At 43.6% G+C, this 12,190-nt stretch overlaps 1 protein-coding gene across 2 annotated transcripts in view; it reads left to right on the forward strand.

Moving 5' to 3' along the window:
- TM9SF4 (transmembrane 9 superfamily member 4) overlaps nt 1-3,389 on the forward strand; it is a 49,731-nt gene extending 46,342 nt beyond the window's left edge. For both annotated transcript variants that reach the window (XM_039864041.1, XM_039864042.1), the window contains one exon: nt 1,449-3,389. In XM_039864041.1, coding sequence (XP_039719975.1) covers nt 1,449-1,598 — 150 coding nt within the window. In that variant the 3' untranslated portion in view covers nt 1,599-3,389. The remainder of the gene's footprint in view (nt 1-1,448) is intronic.
- Nucleotides 3,390-12,190: the final 8,801 nt, after the last annotated feature.

Consider the following 12,190-nt stretch of genomic DNA (forward strand, 5'->3'; position numbering starts at 1 on the left):
GGAAGACCCTTAGTGGCCCTGGTTACCTGCCATCCCTCACTGATCCTGAGGTCTAATAGGGTGGCATACTCTGATTGACAAGCTTAGGTTTTATACTAGGACTGACAGCCCTAACAGGACCACAGAGTTGGGAGTGGGTACCCCAAAACACTGAGCAGAAGGAAGACATGAGACAGCACTGGGCAAACGAAACCTAACTACCATAGCCTCCTACCTGGCCCCCTGGGGTCACATCACAGCCTCCTGTCCTCCCTTCCTCTGCCCTGTTCTTCTCTGTTTTAAAAACCTCCTCTTCTAGCCCCAGAGCCTTCCTTGTCTATAAAACGATAGCCTTGGCCTATCTGAACTCAAAAGGCCTTTCCTCTTTCCAGCACTGCCTTTTTGCCTTGTCCTTTTCCTGATTTTACCACTGGATTTACCTCTGCTTTGTCCCCTACCCCCACCTCTCATCAACTTCACCCCATCTCTCGCCATAAGAAAGCTTATGAAAGGAGAAATGGGGGTTGGGCCTGAAAACATGGCCTTCACCCCCAGATTGAGGATGTTTGACCTTAGGGAGAAGGTCTCAAAACAGTGAACTTTACTTTCCCCTGGGCTCCTAGCATTTTCTGACATGTGTGTGCCCGTGTGCCCTGGGACAGGCCCCACTCAGGCCCTGATGTGCTGGATAGGTCTCGATACCAAGGTTCCAGATGCACTTCACTTGGCCCAACAAACACCACCACCACACAGCTTCCCAGCCTCCCTGCCGAGGCCTCCAAACTCTACAGAGGAGTCCAAGAGTGCTTCAAGACAGACTCGCTGTAAGATGTTAGCAAAAGTAACCGGAGCACTCTCAGGAGGAGAAGGCTGTCGGCTGGGGTAGGCGTTTGGTGGCTCGCTCTCTTCCTTAATCTAGAAACTTTGGACCCCTCTCTCCTCCTGTCTGCTGCTCTAGCCATCCAGGGGTATCACTGTACTGTTCTGAAATGACACGACTGTGACCATTCCTACCTACTGCATTCTGGCCATGGCCCCTGAGGTCGCACCTGTCTCCCAGTGAGCTAGCTCCTAGGCCCTTTCCCTGGAAGAGTCTTGCCCCTCCTGCCCCCACCAGACGTGGCCTGGGCCAGTGGAGTTAGGCCTTGGGCTCCTAGCTCTCTAGCCTCAGGTTCAAATCCCAGCTCCTCTTGCTTTCTAGCGGTATAACTGTGAATATCGATTAACCCCTCTGCGCCCAGTCAGTGACATGGGCTAACAACCTCCCATGGTGGTCGTGAGACTCCAAGGCAGTATGCAGGCCCTGGTATCGAAGTGTGGCTGTGGCTGTGGGCCCTGTTTGCCCCTCACTGCTCCCCTGGAGAAGGCCCATCCTTGCCAGGCTTTAGCTTCTCCACGAGATCAGTGAGAAGGTGGCAGGCTGGCACTAAGCGTCCACTCCTCTTTTCTCTCCCCTACTCGTGCTGCAGTTGGACATCGTGGAGTTCATTCCTTCTCTCCTCTACTTTGGCTACACGGCCCTCATGGTCCTGTCCTTCTGGCTCCTCACGGGCACCATCGGCTTCTATGCAGCCTACATGTTTGTCCGCAAGATCTACGCTGCTGTGAAGATAGACTGATGGGGGTGGATCTTGGCCAGGCCCACTCCGTCCACGGACAGGAAGCCACCCTGCGTGGGGAGCTGCAGGCACGGAAAATAAAATAGCTCCTGCTCGTTTGGAATGTTACGTAACTCCTGGCACAGTGTGGATCCTGGGACTGTGTGGGGGGCGGGAGGGCCTGTAGATAAATCTTGCGTTTTTCTTCATCATCTTATTCCAGTTCTGTGGGGGGGTAAAGTTTTTGTGGTTTGTATTTTCTTCAGTGCTAAGAAAGTTCCCTCCAGCAGGAACTCTCAGACCTGTTTATTCAGGTTAATTTTTCATTTGGGGTTTTTTTCCTTCGTTTTTTAAACAAACGGATCCAGCATGGATACACCCACTGAGACTCTGGGTTTTGGTCACTCTCTCCACCTCAGTTCCTCAGGGCTGTTGGCCACCCCACGACTAACTGGAAAAGGAAACATGAGACCTTCTGGAGCTTCAGTGAGGTTTCTAAGCCTCTCACCGTCTATCCTTACATTGATGACGTGACAAGGACAGCTGTAGCCCGGATGTGCATCCTCAGTGCCAACCAGCCTCTGCCAGCCCCTTTTCCTCTTCTTTTCCTCCCCAGCTTCCTCCCAGGGCTGCCCAAGGCCTGGCTTCCAGCCAGGTCTCCAGGTCATCTTGTCATCAGGAGCAAGCCCAAATCTTGGTTGCTACAAGGAAATCCCCTGGAAATACTGGGGGCCAAGTGCCCAGGATAGCAGGGTTCAAACCAGCTCAGAGCAGCAGGAGTTCGCTGGGCCAGAGAAGAGACTTGCAGTGAACTGTTTTCGTGCCAAGAAACCCTGGATCTGGATCCAGGTATTTCCAGAGCCAAGCCAAGCATCCACATGTCTATGTCTGGGCTGAGGGTCCTCACCCTTTAGGATTGTTCCCAGCTTCTTCCTCGGGGAATTGCTGCTCTTTGTAAAGTGTACTGGTGGTGGGGCCTCTCCTCCCCCACTTTGAGGGCAGAACAAGGTCTGGAGACCTCAGATCCCCCCCTTAGGCGGCTGGAGAGAGGCAGTCCCTCCCTGACATCTCCAGCCTCAGTGCCCGTGCACAGTTCTTAGCCAGACCCATCTCCTCTTCCCCCATCTGAGTTCTTGCCTCCCTTTGGGGACACGCAGAAATCTACAGATGAGAAGGAAGATGGAAAGTTCTGTCATTCCTTCCCCAGTCTCCCAAGTTAGAATGAGAGAACTAACATGGCAAACCTGGCTCCTCAGTCAACACCCACTCTTGGGGCCAACCCCCTGCCCACCCCACGCATGTCACAAGCATTTGCTCTTGAATTGCAAGAGACCAAACTCGCCCTGGGATTATGGTTTAGGTAACAATCACTTACCCTTTTTCTAGCCCCTTTGAGACTCCCACCACAAGACAAATGCTCAGGAGGCTGGTTAAGCTAGGAACATACTCAGCCCCCTTTCCCCGCCCAGATTCTTTCAGTGCCCCTGACCCCAACCAGCTCCACCAATCAAACCAGTGAAATTCTCAACCTTGCCTCACAGTGACTGCAGTGCCAAGTGGCAGCCACCAAGAATTAGGTTGGAGAAAAGGGAACCCAAGCAGTAGAGAATAATGAGTCTTGTTTATTTAAATCTTGGATTTTTTTCCCTAAGAGATTCTCTTTGGGGGGCGGATAGGGAAACAGATTCATAAAGGGTTTAAACATCATCGCTTTTTCTGACTTTTTTAATCATCATCATTATTATTTTTAATTAAAAAAAAATGTCTGCCTTTTTTTGATCCAATTGTAAATAAATATGCCATTGTCCTGTTGTCATGTCTCGAATCTCTTGCAAGGGTTAAGGGTTTGAGGGGCGGCAACTTCTCCAAAGGGAAGTTGAGACGAGTAGTTTCCCTTAAAGCTCAGTGTCATGTCAGGCTTTTTAGGGTCCAGTCCACTGTCCCCCTGCCTGGTGCAAGTTCATAGCCTCTCTCTCCCATCTGCTCAGCCCCTCCATTCTGAATTACAAATATTTGCCCCTCTGATCCCACAAATTGGAAATGGTATTTAACTGTGACATTTGGTAGCAGTGAGATTTGGTTTTAGATTCCCAGTTCCAATATTTTACTGCCAACTCATTCCACCTCTGGCATGTAATACTCCTTCAATTGCAAGCAGTAGAAATAGGTCAGATTGGCCTTTTAAGTCATGAAGGAAAGGAATAATTGGTTTCAAGTCTGGATAGATCCCAGGGCTCGAAGGATAATAGCCTTAGGATTCTCCTTCTCTCTACTGTGCTGCTCTCTGGCCCATTCTGGCCCATTGTCAGGAGTCTTCTTCCCTGTGACAGGCAGACAGGGCATGGTAAAGATTGTTGTAGGCTTACATTGTCCAGTTTGGAAAGTCTAGAGGAGGAAGACATCTTCCCTACTTTAGTCTGTTTAATACAGATAAATCCCAGGAAAGGTCTCTGATGAGCTCAGCTTGGATTACTTTTTGTACATCTTGGACCAGTCATTATATCCAGGGATGTAGAGTACTATTATGGGCTGTGTACTCTAAGAGTGGTGGCTACTGTGAATTTCAGCCCTAGCAGAATCATTTGGATAATGAGGGAAGAACAATTTGCCATGGTAAGGGATACAAAGCAACAAAAAGAACAACTGTCTATTATACCCCTACCCCCAACTCCAAACCAATTAATTTGCTCTAGTTTCTTCAGGTAAAAACAGATCATTTATTTGAAGCCTTTTTTTTCTGCTTCATAAAGGTGTTCAGTGCTATAAATTTCTTCCTAAGTACTGCTTTAGCAGCATCCCACAAATTCAGATATGTTATATTTTCATTGTCATTCAGTACAATATACTTTCTCATATCCATTTCATTTATTTGAGTCACATGTTTAGTTTCCAAATATTGGGGAATTTTTTTCAAGGTCCTTTCTGTTACTGATTTCTAATTTAATTCTAGTGTGGGCAGAGACCATAATAGGCAAAGCCATTTAAATTTGTCAAGACCTGTTTTCTGGCCCCAAATATGGTCTATCTTGGTAAATGTTTCATATATACTTGAAAAAAAAAATGAGTATTCTGCTGTTTTGGGGTAGAGTATTCTATAAAAGTTAGGTCATATTGGTTTGTAGTGTTAAAGTCTATGATATCCTTGCTAATTTTCTGCCTGCTTGTTTTATCAATGATTGAAAGAGGGGTATTGAAATCTCTGACTATAATTACAGATTTGTATATTCCTCCTTGCAGTTCTGTTTTTGCTGTATGTAATTTGGAACTGTTAGGTGCATATTGTTCTTTAGATGAATTTATCCCTGGTAATAGTTTTTGCTTTGAAATCTACTTTGATATTAATATAGCCAGCCCTACTTTCCTTTGACTAATGTTAGCACAGTACAACTTTTTCCATCCTTTTAGGCTATTTGCATTTACATTTAAACTGTTTCTTATAGGCAGTGTAGTTTGGTCTTGCTTTTTTATCCAATCTTACAATCTCTACTTTTTAACTGGAGTATTTACACCATTTACATTTAATGTGATTTGATTAGGTCTGAGTCTGTAATCTTGCAATTTGTTTCCTACTTGTTCCATCTGTTGTTTCCTTTTTCCTTTTTTCCTTGCCTTCTTTTTTGGATAAATCAAGTATGCTTTGCATTTTAATATTCTTTATTAGTTTATTGTCTGTAACTTTTTGTTTTGAAATTTTAGTGATTGCTTTAGGCTTTGTAGTATGTATCGTCAATGTTATAGTCTGCTTTTAAGTGATACTATACAACTTCATATATAGTATAAGAACCTTACAATAGTACACTTTCTACCTTCCCATCCTTTATATTATGGTTGTCATTCCTTTTTACTTTTATATATGTTACAAACCACACAATATACTGTTGCTGTTTTTATTTAAACAATTATCTTTTAAGAATTTAAATAAGGAAAAAATCTTTCATATATACACAGTTAACCATTTCCAGTAGTCTTCATTCCTTTGTATAGATACAGTTTCCATCTAATATCATTTCCATCTGCCTGGAAGACATCCTTTATCATTTCTTGTAGTGAGGATCTGCTGATGAGGAATTCTTTCAGCTTTCGTATGTCTAAATTGTCTTAATTTTACTTTTGTTATCGAAAGATATTTTTGCTGGGTATGGAATTTTAGGCAAAAATATTGAAAAATATTTTTTTCTTTTTCAGTACTTGCACTGCTTCCAACAACATATCTGATGTCCTTATCTTTGTCCCCTCTATACATAATGAGTCTTTTCTCTCCACCTGCTTTTTCTGTGGCTCTGGTTTAGATCTATTTGATTATGGATGCCTTGGTATAGTTTTCTTAATATTTCCTGTGCTTAGAGTACATTGAACTTTTTGGAACTGCATGTTTATTGTTTTTAGTAAGTTTGGAAAGTTCTGGGTCATTATTTCTTCAAATGATTTTTCTGTCCCCCATCTCTTTCTTTTTCCTTCAGCAATTCTGATTACCTATATGTTAGCCTGCTTATATCCCACCCACTGATGACTCTTTTCTTTTTCTTCCCTTTTTTTGTAAAAAAAAAAAAAAATCTTTTTTTATATGCTTCATTTAAAATAGCTTCTATTGCTATGCCTTTAAATTCACTAATCTTTTGCCATGTCTGCTCTGCCATTAATCTCATCCAATGTGGTTTTCCTCTCAGACATTGTCTTTTTCGTCTCTAGAAATTTGATTTAGGTCATCTTTTGATGTCTTCCATGTTTCAACTTTTTATTGTGTGGTTACAAACAAATTTACCGATGTAATTTTTTTTTTTTTATTTTCTGGTCTTCCTGGTGGTCTCCCATCAAGTATTAACCAGGCTTTGGTCTGGCAGCTTCTGAGATCAGACAGGATGTCTGGAGCTGGGAGTGGCATGGCTATGCAGGGCCATTGTATTCATTTTAATTATGCAATTTAGTGTCATTGGAATGACTACAATCTCACACAGCTATCACAACTAGTCATCTCCAAAACTTAGTCATCATTCCAAACTGAAACTCTGTACCCATTAAACACTAGCTCTCCATTCTCTTTTCCCTCAAGCCCCTGATAACCATTCACATTTAATGTGACTTGGCTACTCTCTGTCTCTATGGATTTGACTACAGTAGAATCATACAATACTTGTCCTTTTGTGTCTGACTTATTTTACTTAGCATAATGTCTTCAGAGTTTATCCACATTATAACATGTATCATAATTTTGCTCCCTTTTCAGGCTTAATAATATTCCATTGTATGGATATACCACATTTTATCCATTTGTCCACCAATAGAAATTTGGATTGTTTTCACCTTTTGGCTATTGTGAATACTACTACTATGAACATTGATGTTCAAATATCTGTTTGAGTCCATGCTTTCAATTCTTTTATGTATATACATAGCAGTAAAATTGCTAGATCATGTGTTAATTCTATGTTTAATTTTTTAAGGAACCATCATACTGTTTTCTACAATAGCTGTGCCGTTTTACATTGCCGCAGCGATGCATGAATGTTCCAATTTCTCTACATCCTTACCAATACTTTTTTTTTTAAATAATACCCATCCTAGCAAGTATAAAGTAGTATTTTGCAGTTTTGATTTGCATTAGTGATTAGTGATGTTGAGCGTATTTTCATGTGCTTATTGGCCATTTGTATGTCTTCTTTGGATAAATGTTCAAGTCCTTTGCTCATTTTTTAATTGAGTTGTTTGTTTTTTGTTACTGAGTTGTATAAATTTTTTATGTATCCTGGACATTAGTCCCTTATTAGATATGTGATTTGCAAAATATTTTCTCTTATTCTGTGGGTTGCTCATACATTCCATTGATAGTTGTCCTCTGATATAATTTTGATGAAGCCCATTTTATCTATTTTCTTTTTTTTTGTGCTTTTAGTGTCCTATCTGTTAAGTCATTGCCAAATCCAATGTCATGAAGCTTTTCCCTTGTGTTTTCTTCTAAGAATTTTATAGTTTTAAGGATTTACATTTAAGTCTTTGATCCATTTTGAGTTAATTTTTGTGTATGGTATAAAAAAAAGTGTCTACCTTTATTCTTTCCTATGTAGAAAACCAGTTTTCTCAGCAACATTTGTTGAAAAGACTGTTTCTTTTCCTCATTGAATGGTTTTGGCACCTTTGTCAAAAATCGTTTGACCATATATGTGAGGCTATACTTTTTTAACATACAGAATGCAAGTATAACTTCTAATGTCCTTATCTGCTCATTTTAACATCTGTTCAGTTGTGGGCTGGAGTTTGATTGCTTATTTTTCTCATTGTGGATTTGTTGCCTGCCACTTTATAGGCCTGACAGTCTTTGATTGGATGCCAGATATTGTAAGTTTTACCTTGCTAGGTGCTGGATATTTTTTAATCCTGTAGATCCTCTTGAGTTTTGTTCTGGAACAGTTAAGTTACTAGAAACAGTTTAATTTTGGGGGAGGGGTCTTGCTTATAAGATTTTTTTAAAGGCAATTCCATAAGCAGTACTTATTCTAGGGCTAATTATTGACCACTCCTGAGGCAAGACTTTTCTAAGTATTCTCCCCAATACCTCATGATACTCTCCCCAGTGCCTTGGCTGGTTGGAATAGACATTATTCCCTTTAACACTTCCTGATGAATCTTTATGTAGCCTCAGGTAGTTTCCCCACATGCTTGTGCTGATCAGTTTTCTGATGAATACTCAAAGGGACCATATGCAGATCTCTCTCTCTCTCTCTCTCTCTCTCATATTCTGCCCTAGAAACTTATTACCTTGGTCTGCCCAGGCTCTCAGCACTGTCTCCTCAACTCAGAGAGTGTGCTGGGCTCCACTTCAATCCCTCCTTGTGCTGCAGCCTGAAAACTCAAGGCAGTAAGCTAGAGCAGTCATAGGGCTTACCTTGCTTGTTTTCCATCTGTCTGGGATCACCGTCCTTTATTGGTCAATGCTCATGGCCTTGAAAACCACTGTTTCATGTATTTGATCTGGTTTTTCTGGTTGTTTCTAGTGGGACGATAAATTTAATCCCTGTTATTTCATATTGGCTAAAAGCAGAAGTCTACCACTGCCTTTTTTACTTGAAAGATGACAGGGTCTCTGCGAGGGACTGTATGAGTTCTATTAAGTGAAAAGGTTACTCACACAGTAGGTGCTTAATCAGTTAGTCTCTCCTCACCCACCAAAGGTGAATCTAAAGGGCCTGACTCCTAGGAATCTTAGCTTGGCGGTGACTTGGCTGGACTCAAAGAACTCTCTAGGACTAGAAATCTGGCAATCGGACCTGGGCTAGCCCATAAGTCAACACCCTCTAACCCTGAGGGTGGGCCATCGTAGCATGACGGTCCCATCTGCCGGGCGGGGGGGTGGTCCCATAAAAGTGCTGAATTATGACTGTGAGCTCCCAGAGATGATGGTCTTAGGTATCCCACTGGACATTATGGGCAAACATCCTTTTTACCCCTGATGTTTGGTCCAAGCAAGTCATGGTACCCTGCTTCCCCTTACTAATAACTGATTCAAGAGCAGACATGTTACCGAGTTCTGGCCAATTAGATGCAGGACCTGGAAAGTCTTAAATGGCTTCTAGGAAACATTTCCTCCATTTTTAGGGTATCATGGGAAGACACAATCAGCCTTCGCTGAAGTCGCCATATCCCAAAGTGAAGCTTGGAGCTACTGCCACTATCTTGGCACCAACCTGAGGGTGGAACCAACAGGAAGAATGGCAGATCAGAGAAAGGCCAAGTCCTAGAAGATGTCATTGAGTTGCTGAATCAAGTAACCCCAAAGCCAATCTCATCTCTGGATGTTCACGTAAAGAAAAAAAAAATCTCTTGTTTAAGTCAGAGTTGGAATTTCTGTTAGATGCAACAAAAAGTACTCTCACTGAGTCAGCCACCTAGAGAGCTGGAGGTCAATGTGGAGGGAAAGGCACCTTAAAGGGACTTTTTCCTCCTGTAAGGAATTCCAAGTTCTTTGAATGAGAAATGGGCTGAGAGCTGTGAAAAGACATGTCCAAGGCCACAAAGTGGGGAATCAGGGAACATGCATGCCTATCAGGCTTCCATCCGGTACCTGTTCCACCACAGCTCTATGGCTTTGAGATCCTGAGTCAATTCTGATGCAGAGGCATGTGGGCTAGGGGCTTCAAAGTTCACCGACCTAAGTCAACATTTAGGTCTGCTGAACAAGGGCAAGCAGATACCAGAGGTTTCCTTGAATTTTTGTTCTGAAATCATATCCCTGGAAGAAAATATAAAAATTCCCCCAAGCTGTAATCAGGGCAGTTACAGGTAGTAACTAATTGCTATAGTTTCTGAACAGATTTTTATGATTGAAAAGCACTTGTCCAAAAGTTCCTTTCCAGGCCAACAGAACAGAGCAGACCTCTTAGAGCAGAAGTGAGCAAAACCCTGGTTTCAGAGGCTCGTTTTTGCTCTCCATACTAGAGCAGGAGGCCTCTCCTCACCCTGACCTCCTTCATCCACCCTGGGAGCATGTGTAAGCCAGGCGGCCATCTCAGTAGAAGGTGCTAGGAATGGGCCCAGAGATATCACCCGAACTCCAGAGGCTGCCTGGAAAAGGGCTGCTGTGGGCTATACGGAGTTCCTCCCGAGAGACAGTCTTCTCTTTGCTCACCTGAAGGACCCTCCTGAACCTCAAGGACATGAAGCATTCATAATATTCATTCCGAAGTTTCTGAGCCCCACTACTGTGCCCAGCCCCAGCACTATTCTAGGTGAGGGACGTTCAGCAATGAATGAAACAAAGTTCCCATGAGTGTAGAGAAAAAGGCAGATAAATAAATAAATATACAATATAATGTCAGATGGTCGTAAGTGTTCTTAAAAGTCCAAATCAGGGGAAGGAGAGTGACAGGGTGTTCTTTAGAAAGGGTGGTCAGGCTTCCCTGAAGAGGTGAAATTTTAACAGATGAGCTGAGAAACCTTAATGAATTGAGGAGCCAGCCATGCAAATACCTGGAGAAGAAAGTTCCAGGTGGAAAGAAGAGCAAGCACGGTCTTGAGCCAGGTTTAAAGACTAGCAGAAAGCCGGTGTCACTGGAAGGTGATCTGGAGAAGGAGAGGCGTAGGAGATAAAGTTGGAGAGGTAACAAGATGTCAGATCATGAGAGTCTTACCGGCCATGAGAATCACATTGTCTTTTCCTCTTGCATGTGATCGGAGCCATTGGAGGGTTTGAAGCAGAGAAGGATCTGGCCCAACTCAGGTTTAGAGAGCCACTCTGGCTGCTGTATCTGTGTAAGCCTCTGGCACATAATAGATGCTCACTAAATGTCAGCGGTTCTTATCACTGTTTTCAGCTTCATCATTGGACTTGAGCTCACTGAAGGCAGAGACCTGAATAAAGTCACCTCATGCCCCCAGTCCCCCATACAGAGTGGGTGCTAAGATGTGCGGATAAACAAATGAGCGACTCAGGATCTGAGTGAGTGAGCAAGCAGGAGTGGGTTCTGAGGACGAGACTCATGCTTCAGAAGGGTGGCTGGGATACACCTTTGCTAAGGTCAGTCACACTGTGAAGGAAATGTGCCACTAGTCATGCAGAAAGATCAGGGAAGCACCTGTTTTAGTAAGTACCATTGTCCTGGGCCTAAGGACATGCAGGATGCAGCTGGGCCCAAATTTGGGCTGCAGGAGCCAAAGCACACCTGCCAACCACTACGTGCAGGGCAGGCAAACTACATGGGGCACCAGCTTCCAGGATTACCAGGATGCTTTGAGGCTTACCCCGATTTCCCTGGGAGCATCAGGGACAGATGTTTAGCACAAATTCAGAGGATGCAGCCCACCCAGGCACTGGTGTCCAAAATTCAGGTTCTAGGCTGTACTTGGGAGGTGGCAGAGATTTCTATGAGCTAGGGCAGTCATGGAGGGCTTCTGGGAAGAGCTGCAGCCTGGATAGATAGGATTAGATTCAAACTGAAGATACTAGAGAGCTGGAATTGCAGATAGTACCTTACCCTTGCCTTCAGCTGTCTTGTGAGCACTCCCACCTCTGAACCACATCTGATCCTCCTCCACACTGTCCAGGGGATAATGCCTTACATTTGCATTCAGAGTTCCTATTTCCAGGAAATGGCCTTAACCTACCCACCCAGGTGTGCCTCTCCCAAGCAGCCACATCAAGGGCACATGCTGTGCCTTGAACGCATCATGCATTTTCTATTCCATTGCCCTTGGTCATGCTGTCAGGAATTCCCTCCTTCGGCCTCACTTTCTAAAATACTGCCTATTCTTCAAAGCCCAGCTCCAGCGTCCTGACTTCAGAGAATTCTCCATCTTCTGACTCAACATCACATGTAGTTGGGATGAACTATATGCCACGCTGGACTTAATTGAGTTCTGTCTCTTCGGGGGGACAGTTATGTGCCAGTTAGGCCTCTTGTCCTCGTGTAATTATTAGTAGTGCCCCTTGCACTCCCAGATGTATTCCAGCTGGATGACAAATTATATGGTCGCCCTTCATTGCCCCAACTCTTCTCTGCCCAACCAAAATCCTTGGGAAGGAACCATGCTGTCAGGGCCCACCTGAGCAGGGAAAGCCTCTAAACCAGCATTTGAGGCCTAAAAGAACTGAGGGAGTCAGAGATGAGAATATCTGTGGGAAG

The sequence above is a fragment of the Pteropus medius genome, unplaced genomic scaffold (assembly GCF_902729225.1).
Source record: "Pteropus medius unplaced genomic scaffold, Ma_sr-lr_union100, whole genome shotgun sequence".
In the NCBI taxonomy this organism is placed as follows: Eukaryota; Metazoa; Chordata; class Mammalia; order Chiroptera; family Pteropodidae; genus Pteropus; species Pteropus medius.